A 19612-nucleotide genomic window follows, 5' to 3' on the forward strand; every position below is an offset into this window, starting at 1 on the left:
CAAATAAAAAAATAACAACAATGTAGTGTTTCTAAAGTAAACATTGCTTCAAGCTATTAAAATAACTATTCAAGAGCCAGTAATAAAATAGAAAATTGAGTAAAAAATGATTTAGGTTTTTCAGTAACAGCAACAATTAAACACAAAAAAAATCAGAATATAAAAACATTAAAAATAAGTAATCTAATGCAAAATAAAACTACTTAAATGATTGACATAATCTTTACGGTTAGAGTTTGACTGAGAAGCAGAACTGTCATTTAAATATATTGGGCTTACAGCTGCAAAAGTCATCCAGCCAAGAACAGTGCTTTTCTCTTTTTCTTGTCGATTTTAGTATATTAAGGTCAATTTGGCTGCATTTGCACTTTGCACAGATCAGATATGTAGAAATATATAAATTTATGTGCCGTCTGCTTACACTTTTGTAATACATTAACAGTTGTGATTACATTAATATTGCATCAAGAGGCTCATTTTGACAAAAAAGTGCATAAAAGTTTACAGGCACAGCCACATTCACAAGAAGACGCAAACGTTTGAAAGCAGCCGCTGTAGTCAAACAGAGCGCGGGTGAGGAATTGAATCAGTTCTTGTTACTGCCAGTACATTTAGCATCAGTTAGTATTAGAATATTGAACTGAGCAGAGATTCCGTGGCACCTCTACCCAGTCGTGGCAGCAAACTCAGGGTTTTGGACCTTGTTTGGGAACCATTGTACTATTGGCAAACAGTTCTATGGTTAACCTTGTCATACATCCACTACTACTGGCATTAAGTTCTTTGTCCAACCTTTGCCAAATATCTGTCACTACTGGCTAACAGTTTCTTGACAAAACTTTGGTAACTATTTTCCACAACTGGTAAACAGTTCTATGGTGAGCCTTTGGCAAATATCTGCCACTGCTGGCTAACAGTTCTTTGCAAAAAATTCTGCGAATAGCTGCCACTACTAGAAAACAGTTCTTTGCTGAACCTTTGGCAAATACATACCACTACTGGCAAACAGTTCTATGGCGAACCTTGTCAAATATCCACCACTACTGGCAAACAGTTCTTGGTTGAAGCTTTGTCAAATATTTACAGGATGACAGATCTATGACGAACCTTTGACAAACATCTGCCACTACTGACAAACAGTTTTAGGACAAACCTTTGGCAAATATATGCCACTACTGGCAAACTGTTCTATGGTGAGCCTTGTCAAATATCCACCACTATTTGCTAACAATTCTTTGTCCAACCTTTGGCAAATATCTGCCACTACTGGCAAACAGTTATTTGCTGAAACTTTTGCAAATATCAGTTATTACTGGGAAACATTTCTATGGCAAACCTTTGGCAAACATCTGCCACTATTGCAGTGGTTTCCAAACTTTTTTCAACATTGGCACCCCTTTATAAAAGGAGTGTTTAGGGAAGCACTTGTGACAAAATTCTGGTTAACGGTCCAACATAGAATTGTTTCCCAGTAGTGATAAATATTTGCCAAGTGTACATAATTGAACTGTTTTTCCAGTAGTGGCAGCTATTCGCAGAAGTTTTGGCAAAGAACTGTTAGCCAGCAGTGGCAGATATTTGCCAAAGGTTCACTATATAAATCTTTGTCAGTAAAGGCAGTTCTATCGGCAAGACCTGCAGGCTTGAGTGAAGTTTAAGATTACATTTATTTGATAAAAGTAAAACAGAAAGTAATGTCTCTCTCTTTGGCGTGGGCCTCGTCCGGCAGTCCGAGGGAGTTGTACCCAGAACCGTCATGTCCTGCCGGAGATAGGAGGCAGGGGCGAGGAGCCTACCCCCGTGCGGGACAGGGCTCAACTGGTGGTGGTGGGGTGGTGGAGGTTGCCGTGTTGGCACACTGAAACAGCAATGTGATGATTGTGAGCAGACTTATAAAGCAATGGCTTACATGCGATTGGCTAGGAATTACCCAGCTAATGATATGATGATGTACAGCTGCTAGTCTTCCCGCTAGAACTATGCTGCGCTTCCATTTATTTGACAAAAGTTCGCATTAGATCTGTGTTTCAGAAAGGGAAAATATTGTGGCAAATGTTTTCCACAGAATTGTTTTCCAGTAGCGGTAACCTGTCTGTCAGTATCAAAGGTTTGGTGCAAGTTCATAGAGGGCTGCAAAGAGCAGCAACACTTTTTTTTGTTGAATTTGCTACAAATTAACCACAGATAGGGTTCTCATCCAAGACTGGACAATTTGTAAGACTTGTTGGTTAAAAATGTACTTGATAATAAACACGTTTATTTTAAAAAAGTGGTGTCATGGTCAAAAATACTCAAGTGCAGCAGTGAGTAACTTTCACAGTCTTTATTGAAACAAAAAACAGAAGCAGAAATGCAAAAAATTAAATCCAGAGCAGGTGAAGTCTGTGGAGCCATGCAATCCAAGGAGCAAAACAGAAGCAAATTCCAGGGCAAGTGAAATCCAATATCGGATGAGCAGTCAGGTCAGGCAAACTAATCAAAGGGGCGAGAGAAAGTAGGCAAAGTTCCAAAAACAGGCAAGAATCAAGACCAGGAAAATCCAGCACTCCAAACCGACAAGAGCAGGGCTAGAAAGGTCAGGATAATGGCACAAGATGATCAAGCACAATACAACACACAGAAGGAGAATAAACAAGGGGAGAAATCAAACCAGAGTGATAGGAAACAGGTGCCGCTAATGACGAGCAGCCGTGATGATGAAACACTCGCAAATGTAAAGGAATCAAAGCAAAGGTAAAAAAAAAACACATGAGGGTAGACAGAGAAACACAGACAGACAGAGAGAGAGAGATAGAAGATTAACCAGGAACCTGGAATGTGTGTATTTTATGCTTATTTGAGGATTGTGTTGTTAACTATACATCATGGGAATGGCCAAATTTATTGTAATCAATTGTGAGTTGAGTTCCCCTTCTGTCACTCACTTTACATTGTGTCGAACGTAGTGACACAAGGGGCCTTTCTTGAGAGCCTCGCATACCTCTGAACTTAAAAAAAAAGGCCAATGAGAAATTGGCAGACAGAATTTGCATGTCCTGCCCCCGGATATACTGGAAGCGGGCATGCGTCTGTCAGTCAGATTTTTTCTTCGGAGCCGAGCGGTTGTGCAGCAGCAAGCTGAAGTTCACTACTATTCCACTCACCTCTGTTGGAAAAGCACTGCTGTTGGATCTACGGCATATTACCAGCGGCTTTCTCCCTCTCTGTACACTGTGCAGTCCACACCCCTGGGCGCTTCAACAGCGCTTCTGTGTGTTCAACATTGTTCTTTCCTAAATGAGTATATTTCTCTGAAAGAGTTTAATTTTCACTCACAAAAGAGCAATACACAGCAGGCATTGAAGATGCCTTTCCGCCTCTGTGTAGTTCCTGGATGCAGTCGATATCTCTCAAAGATTGACGGCCAAGGACCGCCTCGTGTGCCTGGGTAGCGATCACACTGAGGCAGCGTTTATGGATGGTTCATGTACTCACTGCAAGAACATGACCATTGCAGCGTTGCTGTCGCAGCTTTCATTTCTTAAAGTGAATGCAACTTCCCCCACGTCGCTCCTTCTTCCCACGGGATTGAGGACAACCCTGCTGGCGATGGAGGCGATTTGGGGTTGGCAGCGGCCTCGGTTTCGGCGGGTAAATCCCCACGAACCACCCGCCCCCCCAGCACGCTCACTTGCTTCCATCCGGGCGCGAGGTGAGTGCGACATGCCAAAATCCTACAATCCCGCTTTTGCGTTGGCTGGCCAGGACCGTCAGACTCGGCTACGCGATTCAATTCACCAAGCTCCCGGCTCGATTCAGTGGTATTCATCCACCTCGGTGCGCGGCGGAAATGCCAGCGCCTTACGTGCAGAGATTATAACTCTGCAACTCAAGGACGTGATAGAGAACTTCCCTCCAGCTGAGATGAAGAAGGTTTTCTACAGCCCTTACTTCATCGTACCCAAAAAAGGCGGTGGGTTGAGGCTAATCAGCAGTAGACCTGAAGGACGCGTACTTCCACGTCTCCATCTTGCCTCGACACCGACCCTTCCTATGGTTCACGTTCGACGGCCAGGCGTATCAGTACATATGTCTTCACGAAGGTCGCAGAGGCAGCCCTTGCCCCGCTACGGGAAGAGGGCATCCGCATACTCAACTACCTTAACGACTGGCTCATTCTAGCTCACTCTCGGGAGTTACTATGCGCTCACAGGGACCAGGTGCTCAGGCACCTCGGCCAACTAGGGCTTCAGGTCAACTGGGAAAAGAGCAAGCTCGTCCCAGTTCAGAGCATCTCTTTTCTCGGCATGAAGTTAGACTCAGACTCAATGACATCACGCCTCTTGAACAAGCGCACGCAGTCGGTGTTCAGGTGCCTCACTCTCTTCGAGCCTGGCACAGCGGTTCCTCTGAAACTGTTCCAGAGGCTCCTGGGGCATATGGCATCCTTGGCCGTGGTTGCACCACTCAGGGTTGATGCATATGAGACCGCTTCAGACTCGAGTCCCGAGATGTGCATGGTGCCACGGCACATACCGTGTGTTAATCACCTCTTCCTGCTGTAAGACTTTGACCCTTGAACAGACCTTTGTTTCCTGCAGACTGGAGACCGGTTGACTGGAGAGTTTCGGCATGGCACAGGTAGATGTCTTTGCCTCCCAAGACAATTCCCACTTCTCGCTCTGGTTTCCCTGAGAGAGGTCCCTCCTGGGACAGACGCACTTGCACACATCTGACCCGGGGGCTGCACAAGCATTTCCCCCACTGATGCTGTGCAAGAACAGGGAGGACGAGGAACAAGTCACCATAGTGGCTCCTTACTAGCCCACTCGGACTTGGTTCTCGGATCTCACGCTCCTCGCAACAGCACCTCCCTGGCAAATTCCCCTGATGAAGGACCTTCTTTCCCAGGGACGGGGCACCCTCTGGCACCTGCGCTTAGACCTCTGGAACATCCATGTCTGGCCCCTGGATGGGACACGTAAGATCTGAGTGACCTACCACCTGCAGTCGTAGACACTATCAACCAAGTCAGAGCTCCCTCTATCAGGCAGTTTTATGCCCTAAAGTGTTTCGCAACTTGTTCGCAAATTGGTGTTCTTCCCGGTCTGAAGACCCGTAGAGATGTGCAGTTTGTTAGTTCTTTCATTCCTGCATGAGAGGTTGGAGGGGAGGCTGCCTTCACCTTGAATGTGTATTTAGCCACTATCGTGTCCCACCACGACGCAGTGGACGGCAAGTCCTTTGGTAAGCAAGACTTGATTATCAGGTTCATTAGAGGTGCCCGCAGGCTGAATCCTCCCCGGCCAAGCCTGTTCCCCTCCTGAGATCTCTCAGTGGTCCTTTTGGGCCTTCAGAGACCCCGTTTCGAGCCGCTTGACTCAGTTGGGTTATCTCTCTGTTCTACCAAACCCAGGCCGTGCCCGCCCCTTGCGGGTTCGAGCACACTCAATGAGAAGTGTGGCATCCTCGTGGGCACTGGCCAACGGCACCTCCCTAGCAGACATCTGCAGAGCAGTGGGCTGGGAAACACCCAGCACCTTTGCGAAATTCTACAATCTCTGGGTTGAGTTGGTCTCCACCCGTGTTTTGTCAGGTCCGAGCCGGTAGAACTCGGTAATATGTAACAGCCGACCAGGTATTCCACTTGAACCTAGCACCCTTCACCAAGTTGATCCAGTGCGCTTTCTCTCCCAGGTTAGCCACTAAGCTCTCGCTTCCTGGATGTTGTTCCTCCCTAGCCTTCTGGCCTGCGAATTCAGTTGAGGAATTTGCGACAAGACCCACTACGAGCCGCAAGTGCTCTGTAATTGGGTAGGGCTCCACAGGCTTCATTCCCTCTCCAGGAAACTCCCTGTGATGTATTTTCCTGTGATAGCCCCAGTTGCTTTACGCTCTATGCGAGAAACATAGAGACAGAAAAGGCCACGGCTGGCTGTCTTGCTCCCATTATGGTCATGTAGTGACTGTTGCCCCCTTAGGGGTGCTGGTAACTTGAGGTCTGTATATGACACCTTTTTCTAGGGGCGTTGGGGGGGGGTTACGTGCGGCCGATACACTTGCTTCTAGCACACAGCAGCCTGCTTGCACCTGTGTCAGCAGTTCACGTAACACGGTCTAGTTTGTGGCGCTTTGAAATGGGACCCCTTGTGTCACTACATTCGACACAACTTCGAGTGAGTGACAGAAGGGGAACATCATGGTTACTGTTGTAACCTCCATTCCCTCATGGAGGGAATGAGACGTCGTGTCCCCTTTGCCACGACACTAGACCTACCACTGTAAATGGCCGTACCTTATTCTTGGCTCCTCAGTGCAAAAACCTGACTGACAGATGCATGCCCGCTTCCCTTTATACCCGTATGTCCGGGGTCGGGACATGCAAATTCCGTCTGCCAATTTGTCATTGACCTTTTCTCAAGATCAGAGATATGCGAGGCTCTCAAGAAAGACCCCTTTTGTCACTACATTTGACACAACGTCTCGTTTCCTCCATCAGGGAACGGAGGTTACAACAGTAACCATGATGTTCTTTTGGGCTTCACAGGAAGAGATGCTGCCTATGAGGTTCCTTTTAAATTTTGATGATACCTTAGAGGACTACATAGTTACCTATGTAGACAGTAGACAACAAGGGTCACTAGGTTCTGGATGTTGGTCACCCTTCACTTCACTTACATTCCTCCTGCTAGTGAGATATTTTAACGGCAAATATCTGATGTTGAAGCCTTTGAGTAACACAGACAAATTCTCTCTTTCAGACAATCCAAAGTCGCAGGATACCCTGTCGAGCCAGTGCCCCGTCCGGTTCCTTCTTTGCCAGGGACAATACAGCCAACTTCCTGTCATGGTGTCGGGAGGTTGGCGTGGGTGACACCTGTCTGTTTGAGTCAGATGGGTTGGGTGAGTCTTTTATACAAATTCAATTCTGAAACAGCTACTAAGGATTATAGGTGAAATGCAACAGTAGCCCCAAAAAAGTATACTTAAGCCACACTTAAAATGTATGAATGACTTTCCATTCATACAGTTTAATGTGTGCTGAATCATGATTAACACAATTAACATTAATACAGCATAAATACTGGTGTGAAGGACTGAACCTTTGTAATGTGTCCGCCAGGAGTCATTACACTGACACACGCCACAGCGCCAGAGCTCTTCTACCAAGGAGAGCCTACAAGCTTAGGCCCTATAGACATTCTATGGGCAGAACTGTCTTAACGCTTAAATAGACCGTTATGCTCTCTCCTATGATAGAGCTGCGGAGATTGTTATCTTATTAAGAGCTCTGAAAGCACTTCCCTAACAGTGATAAAATGATGGAGAAATGATCTCTTAGCACTGTTTAATGTACAAAACAAGTCAAGATGGGACTTGTGATAGAAAGCAAGTATTTTTCTGCCTATGTAAGGCACATGGTGAGTTCAAAGATGCACTTAACGCTGGTGTTGGTGCTCTGACGCAAATCATGAACGAAACTTTTTCTGTATGATTAAGACGATTGCTGTAACAAAGCGGATAGCCACAGTTTACCAGCAAATTTATATTTTGGAGTAAGAGAGTTTATGAGATTTAATGGCCATTGCAATGAATATGTGACCTATGTGTGGACTAGTTCTTTCAATTTGACTCCCACTTAGACATTGGGAAACATTTTATGTAACTTGAATTGGTGATATTTTAGTGCATTCCTATGTACAGTGTGGAAGGCTTTTTTGGAAAATGTTAAAGCATTATATTGCTACATATTGTTTTATTTTCTTCAAAAATGGAAATAAATGATATATTAATTATATGTATGTGTGTTATGTGCCTGCACACCCCTGTGTTGGATTGTACAAAGCCAATAAACAGTGTGAGTTGTGTTATGAGTTATCTGGTTGTTGTAAACAGTAATGTTTGTGTAAGTGTAAAAACAACAGAATTGGCGACGAGGATGGTGATGTGACCCTGTTGTGCAACAGAATTAACAAATAAAAACAGAGTAAAAGGTACTTGTGTCTAACCGTGACTGGGCGGAAGGTGGGGCTGGGTTGTGATTATACACACCCGGCCCCTTATCAGGCTAATTAAGCCTCCGAGAGGGATAAAGGCCGACTGCGGATGGTGGTGCGACAGAGAGAGATCGTTTATGGGCAGATGACCATCATGTGGGTGTTTGTGTTTTTTTGTTTAAGTTTTACATTAAAATAATATTTATATTGTCAAGCCGGTTCTCACCTCCTCCTTTCCTCTATGTCCCTTTACAATGACCTACCGCAAAAGGTATCCCATCTAGCTTGCTGCGGATGGAGGTGGCACGTAACAAAGTGAGTAAAGTGCAACAGGGCTTGTGTAAATAAAGGAGATATAAAAATGTACTGAAGCAAAGAAAGCCAAAATGTCTGGATGTGTTGGACAAATGGATGGTTTTGACAATACAGTCGAAGACTGGGCAACATATATGGAGAGAGTTAAGCAGTATTGTTTAGCCAATGACATTGCGAACGAGAGAATATTGGCCATTCTCTTGAGTGTAATGGGTGCTAAAACATACAACCTCTTGCGCAGCTTAGCTGCACCAGTAAAGCCAATGGAGAAAACATTTAAAGACATCATGGGAGTGTTACAAATGCATTTGAATCCAAAGCCCTTAATCATAGCCGAGCACTTTCCATTCCTTAAGCATAATCAAAAAAAAGACAAAAGAGTTGATATTGGTGTACATAGCCAAGCTCCAAAGGCTTGCAGAGCATTGCCAATTTGGCGATGGGTTATCTGACATGCTCAGAGATAGGCTTGTTTGTCTGCATACTGAGAGAGAGCTGACTCTGACGTGAGCATTAGAAATGTTGATTCTATGGAAACAGCCTCAAAGAATGCTTCTGAATGGCAAAGAAAGGTGACAGCTGAATGTCATGTAAACAAATTAGCAAATTACAAATTTGAATGACAAAATTACAGCTTGTTTCAGATGTGGTAAATAGTCACACGGTTCCGCTTTGTTTAAAGAAACATTGTGCAGACAATGCCACTGGAAAGGACACTTACAGAAAATGTGTCAAAACAAAGAAAATTGACAAAAAGATAAGAACATTTGCTAAACTAAATAGAAAGGTAAATTAACTGAATGAGAGAGATTTTGAAGATTCCAGTATGGAAGGCTTGTTATGCATAGGGCTGCATTCTCTTAAAAGAGACAGACTGGAAAATCATCTGAGTGTCTCCTGTCATTGAACAGATAAAATTGAAGATGGAACTAGACACAGGATCAGCACTGTCAATCATATCACACAAGGATTACAAGGCATATTTTTGCTACATGAAACTGAAGCGCACAGCAGTATTATTAGACATACTGTACACAGGGGATTGCACCATTGAGAAAACTCAAGGTCAGAGTTAAATACAAAAATAAAAGGTGCGTATTGGACCTGCATGTGCTGAAAAAAAGGTGGAGATCCCTTATTTGGATGAGAATGTCTTTGAAGCATTCGGTTAAACTGGCAGTCCATAAAATTCATTGAAGGTACCCCCAAGGCAAACTCATGCTCTGTACAGGACAAATTAGAGCGTGAGCTAGCGCAGTCTGTCCAAGTTTTCCAATATGGCATTGAAACAATGAAATGCATCAATGCAAAGCTTGCCATTGAGAGTGATAAGCAATCAAAATGTTACAAGGCATGTCCGGTACCATATGCTGTATGCCATAAAGTGGAGGCTAAGCTCAAATGGCTAGAGAACCAAGGAATTCTTTCTAAAGTGGACTGGTCTGACTGGGCTACAACAATATTTCCAATTGCCAAGAAAAGTGGTGATATACGAATCTGTGGTGACTTTAAAGAGGACATTTTTGCATCACTATCAGGTGGCCAACGCTTTTCAAAAATAGATCTGGCCCATGCACACTAACATATGGAAATCAAAGTATCTGTGAAGAAGTATTTGACGATAAATACATACAAAGGGCTCTTTCACTACAATAGACTTGTCTTTGGGGTATCATCAGCCTCAGCAGGGTGGCAAAGGGCCATGGATCAAGTTTTGCAAGGTATTCCAGTCACATAATGCTATTTAGATAATATCATATTCACTGGCCATGATGACGACGCTCACCTGGCAAACTTGGATGCTGTTCTTGCAAGACTGGCGGACTATGGATTGAGCGCAAACAAAAGCAAATGTGAATTTTTAAAAGACTCAGTTGAATAACGTGGACACATTATTGAGAAGAATGGTCAATCACCAGAAAAGATCAATGCTGTTCTGAAACCACCAAAGCCAGAAAATGGTGAAGAAATTGAATCTGTATTTGAATGGAAAACGCTTCACATTAATTACAGATCACCAACCCCTAGTAGCAATTTTCAGCCCCAGAAAAGGTGTTCCAGCTATGGCAGTGGCACGACTACAGCGTTGGGCATTATTCCTTGGTGCTCAGGATTATACGATTGATTTCAAGGGTACAAAGTTTTACAGAAACACAGATGGACTGTTGAGTCTGCCCTATGAGACCACAGAGGATGCAAAAGACAACACCATTATGTTTCACATAACTCAAATGGAGCCTTTACCTGTTACAAGAACTACAATTCAAAGAGAGCGCTTTGATCCAACACTGGCTGAAGTGTTTGACTTGACAATGAAGGGAAGGCCAGTTTCAGGATATCCACAACTTCCAGACTACTCAAACCTTTGTGAACAGCATTCTGTGACACAAGGATGCATTATGTGGGGTACCTTGGTGGTCATGCTGCCTAAGCTCCATAATGGACACTTGGGAGTTGTTAAAATTAAATGCCTCGCAAGAAGTTATGCTTGGTGGCCTGGGTTAGATCACCAAATCGAAGGCCATGACAGATCATTTCCAGGGTGTCAACAAACTCAGCAACAGCCTCAAGCAGCACCTCTGCATGTGTGGGAATGGCTCACCAGTCCCTGGCAGCGAGTCCACATCGACTATGAGGGACCCTTCCTCGACAAGATGTCCCTTGTATTAGTAGACGCATACTCAAAATGGCCAGAAGTATTTCTGTTCACAAGTCCACAAAAACTGTTGACCTGCTTCACACATGGCTAACCAGAGCAGTTGGTCAGTGATAATGGTACACAATTTACCTCAGAGGAATTCTAGTCATTTGTTAAAAGAAACTGCATTAACCACATAACATCTGCTCCTTACCACCCTGCACTGAATGGCTTTGCTAAACCATTCATTAAGTCTCTAAACCAGTCTCTGAAAACCATGGGAGGAGAGAGAGTACCACTGCAAGAAAAAATCACAAAGTTCCTCTTGGCTTATCGAAACTCTGCTCACTCAACCACTGGTAGTCTCCAGTCATGATCTTCATGGGAAGAAGTCTTTGTTTGTGTTTAGACTTACTAAAACCTGACCTGTGCCAACACATGCAAACTAAGCAGTGTGGCCAAAGACCAAAACAGTCACCACTCAGAACCTTTCAAGTTGGTCAAAATATGCTTGCCAGAGACTATAGACAATCACACCAAAATTGGCAATTGGGTACAATACTGGACAAGACTGGACCCCTAACCTATATTGTACAAGTTGGTCCTAACATTGTGTGGTGCAGACACATTGATCAGCTTTTGGATGTTACAACACAGATGAATACCTCTCAAAATATTGCAGTGAGGAAACCTTACAATCCTCGGATGAGTATGGTTTCAAAACACCAGAGGCTCCACAAGAAGCCAATGATGTGAATCAACCAGAAACTGTTGAACAGTCCAGCTCACAACCTCCTACTCAGGATGATGAGTCTTGGGTGAAACGTTATCCTGAGTATGTTCCCAAATCACCTCACAGACTGGACATGAAGTGATACACTTATACACACATTATCGCTTACACATTTACACAAGATATACTGTATAAGAGAAAAGGTACTGTGAAAAACAGTAATAACAGTTGCTTACAAAATTGACTAACTTGTTACGTATTGCAAAATATATCTATATATTTTTTAGATATGGTGTATGTTAAGTTACATTTAAAAATACTGTATATATTTAATGTACAAATGTTGAGAAATTTCAAGTTTGTGTAGCTTGATGTAGGGGTACATCAAGGCTGGAGGAAAGGAATTGTTATGCTTTATAGATTCAGTGTTAATCATAGTATATTATATTACAGTATAGTTTTATTATATACTACTCTCCATATTTCACATTTTAAAGAAAGAAAACATATAAAAAACAAAATAGAATAATTGTGCTATTTATTTTTTCCTTCCTGTTCCCTCTCAGAAATAGCTACGTGAAAACATGGAGGCATGGTTATGTTCAGGTGGGATGTTGTGAGGTTTGATGTGGACATACAGATTTTGTTGCATGTTGTGTTGTGTCACCATCACTCAAGTCCTAGCACTAAACCATGGGAAATGTAGTTGTATTAGGCACTATTCCATATGAAAGGCATGTGTGCTGTTCAATCACTGTATGCTGTAAACACTTTTTGGACACAGACATTCATTTTCATCCACACATTCATGTGTGCAATGTTCATGTATCCTCTATGGTCATATCCATAATAATGAAGTGAGCTAATATTTCATAATTCAGTGTAATTCAATTTGGTTCATCTGTTTTGGTTCTCCTGGCTCACAACTGACATCATAATCCATTTTAACAATTTGCATTGAATTTTTTAATTGTTTTTTGGCCATTTTATGCCTTATATTGTACACATTTTTATATTTTTCCAGTTTTACACAAGCAGCCGCGAGAGGTTTGTCTCTGTCTGCTAGAACTGGGACGAATAGCATCCAGGTAAATATGATAAAAAATGTATAACACTATATATTATTATCAGAGGTTGACTGCTGATGTTCATATCTAGCAAGTGAGGTGGTTGAGAAGTGAGATGAAAGAGTGTGGAGTGTTACAAGAGACAGGGATAGCACAGCTATGTAGCTATGTATACGCGCAAAAAATATTTGACTGCACAATGCTCAAATTGACTGATCACAGAAATATAAGAAGTTTATAAAAAGTATATGAGCACTATGAGAAAAGGTCATTCACAGTGGCCCACTAGTTCACATAACAACATATATATTTTTTAGCACTTAACAACTCAAGTTCTCATGTGAACATGCAAGCCACAGTGAATGAATTTCACTCATAGCACTCGTGAATTTCACGTTTTTGCATGAAGTGTTTAAGTCTTTAGTCAGGCATGTGGGCACCTATGTACAGTATTCTCAAAATGGCCAAATTATTATTAGCCTGGCTGGTATATCAGTCTATATTTAAATAATGTATTCAAGCAGGATGATTGAGAGTGTATTTATGTGAATGGTTATTGTTATATCAGGTATAAGGTTGAGCCACCTGGACTCATCAAACTGGAGAAAGAGATTGAACAAGAGGAGAAGATGCCTGAACCTCCGACCTCACCTGTTCCTCCTACATCCATCTCTCCATCAGCCTCCCCACCCGTCTCTCCATCAGTCTATCCATCCATCTCTCCGCTCACCAAGACCAACTCCTCCAAGAAAAGCATAGGCAAACTGCTGGATGATGCAGTGAGACACATTCTGTTCCCTTCTCAGATGTCACACATGTAACCGTGATGGATGTTTTCATCCCCCCTAGAACATGAATAGAATGTTTTGTTTTAGTTCATGTGCATGTGTGTTCCAGGTGAAGCACATTTCCGAAGATCCACCCTGTAAATGTCCAAATAAGTTCTGCATAGAGCGACAATCACAGGGCCGCTACCGTGTTGGTGAGAAAATGCTTTTCATAAGGGTGAGTATTTTAAATGTTCAGTTGATGGATATGTATTAAAATGATTCATATCATGTATTATATTCCTATTTTAACACAATACTTATGTTCCAAAACTTAAAGAGCTACTTAGCTGTCTACTACCTACATAGACAGCTACCTTCTAAGGCAGCATCCTAACTAAAATGGAACCTTATAAGTGACTGATTTTGAACAGTGTACATAATAGACATGTCCACGTGCCACACAAATATCCTCTGTGAAGCGCACAGGAGTCTTGAATTACAATTGATTAGTTTGACGTTAGCATGTTGCTAAACTAACAATGTGATATTAAACATAGAAACACATAGCACACACAAATAATGCTTAAAATAGAGTGTTATTTATTAGATTGAACTATTTTTGTTTAATCTTTTTGCTGTTGAATGAATTATAAGTATACATATAATCAAAGTTTTTCATCCGCCATGTTAGAGTTTGAGAATTTTGACATTAACATGTTGCTAAGCTAACAATATTACATTCTATTAAGCATTGAAATGCATAGCACATACAACTATTGGTTGAAGCTGCTGTAATTTCTGTGACACTAGCACACCCGAGTTGAATTGCAAAACGAAACAATGTTTTTAAACAGCTTTTTGAATACATCCCTCATCTGTCTTTGACCAATCAAAGAGATAGTCCCGCCCCAACTCACAAATACAGGAATTTTCATAGCACCACAGAGACACAGTGTTTAGAGTTTTCGAAGAAATGAACTTAATCATAGCTTACTCATAGTTGTCTCTGCATATTAGCCACGGATAGAAGAAAGTATTTTAACACCAAAAAGGTTACATACTTGAACATTAAAATAGTGTATTATTGATTAGATTTAAAAAAATGTATAGTTTCTTTTTGGTATAAAATAAATTATATGTATATTTATAATCAAAATTCCTCTTCGTCTGCCATCTTATGCCCAAAGTATCCTTCGCCTGTTCGCGTTCCGTGACGGTCTACGTGACATCATTTTTGTCATTAGGAGTGTCCCCGGACACGCATGCGCAAGGTTGAATGTTGAGATAGAATAGTCCACTAGGTGGCAATATGCACATTTGGGCTGTAATGTCATTCAAAGAACATATCCTTCTCCATCATTTTGTTGTTGTTGTTCTTGCTTCCTTTAATGGCGGATCCTTAGTTTTTCTTCTTCTTTATCCTTCAGAGTGGATGTCCTGTAAATGACACGACACGGTGCTGCCCTCTAACGTCTGGTAGCGTATAACAAAACAATTGTATTGTGCATGTGTCAAACACGTCCATCCGCACTCATCAGTGTGAGGTATACTTTCAAAGCTGTGTGATGGAATGGAATGCGCAACGTGAAGTATACCTGGGCCTTTAGAGTTTGAGAGTTTGATGTTAGCATGTTGCTAAGCTAACAATGTGATAGTCTATAGGCACAAAAATCCATATCACACAAATACTGGATAAAATAATTAATTATTGATTAGTTTGAACTCTTGACTTCGTCTGCCATCTTGGATTTTTTTTCTTTCACTGAGCTCATCCCTATGCATTCTGGGATTGCATACTTAATGAAGGATACATGTGATGCTGCCTTACAGTTTGGTCAAAAAGAAGGTATCTTATAAGGTAGCATAATTTAGGTTGCCACCCATCCCTTATAATATGGAATAGTCCTGTATTTAAAGATTTTATCATTAATACATTTTTACATTTTATAATAAATAACCCTATCAGTGGGAAATATGACATTTTAAATGTCACATTTCTTTAAAAAAAATCATGTTTATTTAGGCAGTTCATTAGATTTTGGAACAGAGCTTGTGATTTTTTTAATTATTCTGCTAAACACACACACACACACATACACACACACACAGTAGTGTTTCCATGTTTTATGGGGACTTTCCATAGACATAATGGTTTTTATACTGTACAAACTTTATATTCTATCCCCTAAACCTAACCCTACCCCTAAACCTAACCCTCACAGAAAACTTTCTGCATTTTTACATTTTCAAAAAACATAATTTAGTATGATTTATAAGCTGTTTTCCTCATGGGGACCGACAAAATGTCCCCACAAGGTCAAAAATGTCGGGTTTTACTATCCTTATGGGGACATTTGGTCCCCACAATGTGATAAATACAGGTTCACACACACACACACACACACACACACACACACACACACACACACACACACACACACACACACACACACACACACACACACACACACACACAGCAGTGGAGCATCCCATAACACCACTGTCTCCACTAACGGACAAATAATGATAAGTGAGATGGGCCTGGTCACTATGGGAACCTGTTACTTAGCAACTACACACAACTAAGAGACCTGAAGATGCTTTAGATCTGAGTATTGTTATCATGTATATGTGTGATCCGTTGTGTTTTATCACTCCAGGCTGAGCAGCCTGATAACTGCTCTAATGAGAAGATGAGACGAGATGCTGTGTTTTGGTTCATTAGAAATGAACACATTACTGCCGTCATTCATAGCTCATTAGAATTTTTTTATTAGAATTCTCTCTCATTAAATAAGATATATAGACAAAAAAAATTCTTTGCTGGTTTTGTGTGATTTAGCAGGTCTCCCAGCCTCGTCTAAAATGATCGGTTGTCATGGCGATTTTTTTTTATTTTATTTGTATTATTATTTATTTTTTATATAAAGAAATTACAAGTTGTAAACATAAATGCCAAATTAGTTCAAATTTTTTTTTTTGTTTTTATGTTTTTTAAGTTATAAGGAAAAAGAGCCAAGTAGCATTTCACTGATCTGAACACTTTTTGTAAATGTATTATAGAGGGGAGATTATTTTGAGTAGAGGCCAAAGCCCAAAATAAAGGAAATGTTGGCCAATTTAGCCTTTTACTATTAAAATGTATGTAATTTAAGAGACAATGTAAAAAGTTTTTTTTCTGTTATGCAATATCCTTTAAAAAAATAACTTTTTTATTTTCTTTCAAATTATCCTAAAGGACAGAATAGTACCCAAATCATCCTCAATTTAAGAATCACTCGGTGCATGACTGATGCTTCAGTTTCTTTATCTGTCTCTAAGATCTACAGTATTAAACCTCCCATTCCATAAACTGAGTAATTTAATCAATCAACTCTTCCAGATCTCATAATTACACAATAATATTCCTCTCTCTCAGAGAGTGATTGTTCAGCTTTAATTTAAAACTGTGACTGCAGCAATTCATCATGCTGATTTTCATTCAGTGGCCTGTGGAGAATGCAGTGCTGCCCCCAATAGAGCCAAGCTCACAACTGCACCAGTCAGTGTACCAGCACCCCAATGTGACCTCACTGCTTGGTAAAATGTTACCATGGTAGTACCTTTAAGAAATATACCATGGTATATTTTTCACAGCATTTATTTCTTTGTTCATTGTTTGTTCATGTTATAGTTCATAATGCATTAACTAATGTTAACATATACAACTTTTCATTTAAAACATGTACATGTAGAAATAAATAAATAAATGCTGTTAAAGTATTTTACATTATAGTTCATGGCAACTTTTTACCCCAGGATTTTTTGCATGCTGTCATTATTTCCAAGGCATTTAAGCACATTTATCCCCAAAATTCTCATTACTGTAATAATTTTTTAAAATAAATGTTATATATATATATATATATATATATATATATATATATATATATATATATATATATATATAATATAATATAATATAATATAATCTGTACATTATTCCAAACTTTTGGTCAGCATTGACTGCTTTGCAGATCCTTAACATTCTAGCTGTCAGTTTGTTCAGATACTCAGGTGACATTTCACCCCACACTTCCTGTAGCACTTGCCATAGATGTGACTGTCTTGTCGGGCACTTCTCACACACCTTACAGTCTAGCTGATCCCATAAAATCTCAATGGGATTAAGATCCATAACACTCTTTTCCAATTATCTGTTGTTCAATGTCTGTTTCTTTGCCCACTCGAACCTTTTCTTTTTGTTTTTCTGTTTCAAAAGTGGCTTTTTATTTGCAATTATTCCAATAAGGCCTGCACCCCTGAGTCTTCTCTTTATTGTTGTACATGAAACTGGTGTTGAGCGGGTAGAATTCAATGAAGTTGTCAGCAGAGGACATGTGAGGTGTCTATTTCTCAAATTAGAGACTCTGATGTACTTATCCTCTTGTTTAGTTGTACATCAGGCCTTCCACATCTCTTTCTGTCCTTAATAGAGCCAGTTCTCTGTTAAAAAGCTACACCTTGATGCTGATTTAGTGCTTTGGGAACAACTTTAGGTGTGACCAGCTGTGAATATGTGTAAAACACGTCAATGAAATTGACCTGAATTTATAGCCTCTGCTGGTGACATCATTGGATGCACCTGTAGCAGGGCTATAAATAGATGCATCACAGGTGCATCGTCAGATCTTTTGTCTTCAGATCATTCTGTGTGTGTTGTGCTTCTTGACTGTCAGAACTTTCTACTTTCTTCTGTTAGGAGTTAGAATTGTTAGGCAGTGCACAGAAACCTTTCTCTTTTCTTTAAAAACAAAAAGAAGAAAAAGAATGACTGATAAACAAAGCAAGTGGTGTGTGTTCCAATGTTTATGCTCTATGGCTGAAATGGACACACATCAGTTTTGTTTTGTGTGTTTGGGGGAAGAGCATGCTGCTCTTGCGTTGGGGCAGGGCGGGTGCAGGCATTGCGATCTGTTTACAGTCGAAATGCTTCACACCAGCACCCACTCTTTCATCGTGGGGCACTCGCATAAATCTGGCTGAGGAGCGAGAGACAGGTCCGTCCCTATCGCTCGCTCCCCAGATACAGCTGATCCTTCTCGTAAGCCTGAAGCACGCTTCGGCGCCTCTTCGGTTCACGAGGGGGACGCTGAACCTCTGAACATTCCATGCACAATAATAAAGTGGATGAGGAATTACTCAAGGTGGTTACTCGGGCTGTGGCCAGACTACAGTTAGACTGGCCACACGAACAAGAGACCCCCCAAACGCTCCAAACTAGAAGACATATTTCTGTCTGGTGGCCAAAAAAAAAAAGGGGAAGGGAACTAGAAAGTCCTTTCCTTTCTTTGATTAACTCCATGACGAGCTCTCTTGTTCATGGAGGAAACCTTATACTTCCCGTGTCTTCATGCCCTTGACGTCGACATATTTGACTATCGTGGGTGCCGAGGCACAGGGGTATTCAGTGATGACGCCGGTAGAAGAGACACTTGTGGGTTATCTCTCACCTGGCTCGGCATCATCACTAAAGAGACCCACTCTCCCCACAAAGCCATGCAGGACCACTTCCACACTGGGGGGAGGTCTTATCAGGCAGCAGGTCAGGCTGGTGCTGCCCTGCACACTATGGCAGTATTACAGGTGTACCAGGCTGATCTGTTGAAGGACCTGAGTGCGGGCACCATGGTCGATGAAGAGGCTTTCTCTGAGCTCGAGTCACGGATCTGTCTCTCCACAGATCTCTCCCTGAAGGGTACCAATTGAGGGACACTGGGCTTTCACCTGAAGTTATCAAGACCATTCTAAGTGCTAGGGCTCCCTCTACTAGAAGTTATGCCAAAGTCTTTGAAAGAAGGTGCAGTGCACATAATGCAGATCGATCCAGTTAACTGCCAGATTGCTTCAGTTCTGGACTTTCTGCTGGAAAAATTGTCAGCAGGCACATGCCCCGCCACTCTCAGGGTTTACGTGGCCACTCTATCGGCTTGCCACACCTCTCATGTTGGGGAGACATCCTCTGCTTCCTTGTTTTGTTCGTGGAGCCTCCTGCTAGGACCAGGATCCCTTCATGTGACTTAGCAATAGTCCTTGAGGGTCTGGTTGAGACCCCCTTCGAACCTCTAGAGTCA

The 19612-nt window shown here is 41.6% G+C and overlaps 1 protein-coding gene across 1 annotated transcript in view; it reads left to right on the forward strand.

The window, feature by feature from the left end:
- LOC127637998 (growth arrest-specific protein 2) overlaps nucleotides 1–19612 on the forward strand; it is a 93558-nt gene that overhangs the window by 61405 nt on the left and 12541 nt on the right. Inside the window, exons 4-7 of the mRNA XM_052119356.1 lie at nucleotides 6741–6882; nucleotides 12687–12750; nucleotides 13298–13508; nucleotides 13627–13734. Coding sequence (XP_051975316.1) covers nucleotides 6741–6882; nucleotides 12687–12750; nucleotides 13298–13508; nucleotides 13627–13734 — 525 coding nt within the window. The remainder of the gene's footprint in view (nucleotides 1–6740; nucleotides 6883–12686; nucleotides 12751–13297; nucleotides 13509–13626; nucleotides 13735–19612) is intronic.

The sequence above is a fragment of the Xyrauchen texanus genome, chromosome 46 (genome assembly GCF_025860055.1).
Source record: "Xyrauchen texanus isolate HMW12.3.18 chromosome 46, RBS_HiC_50CHRs, whole genome shotgun sequence".
NCBI classification, from domain to species: domain Eukaryota; kingdom Metazoa; phylum Chordata; class Actinopteri; order Cypriniformes; family Catostomidae; genus Xyrauchen; species Xyrauchen texanus.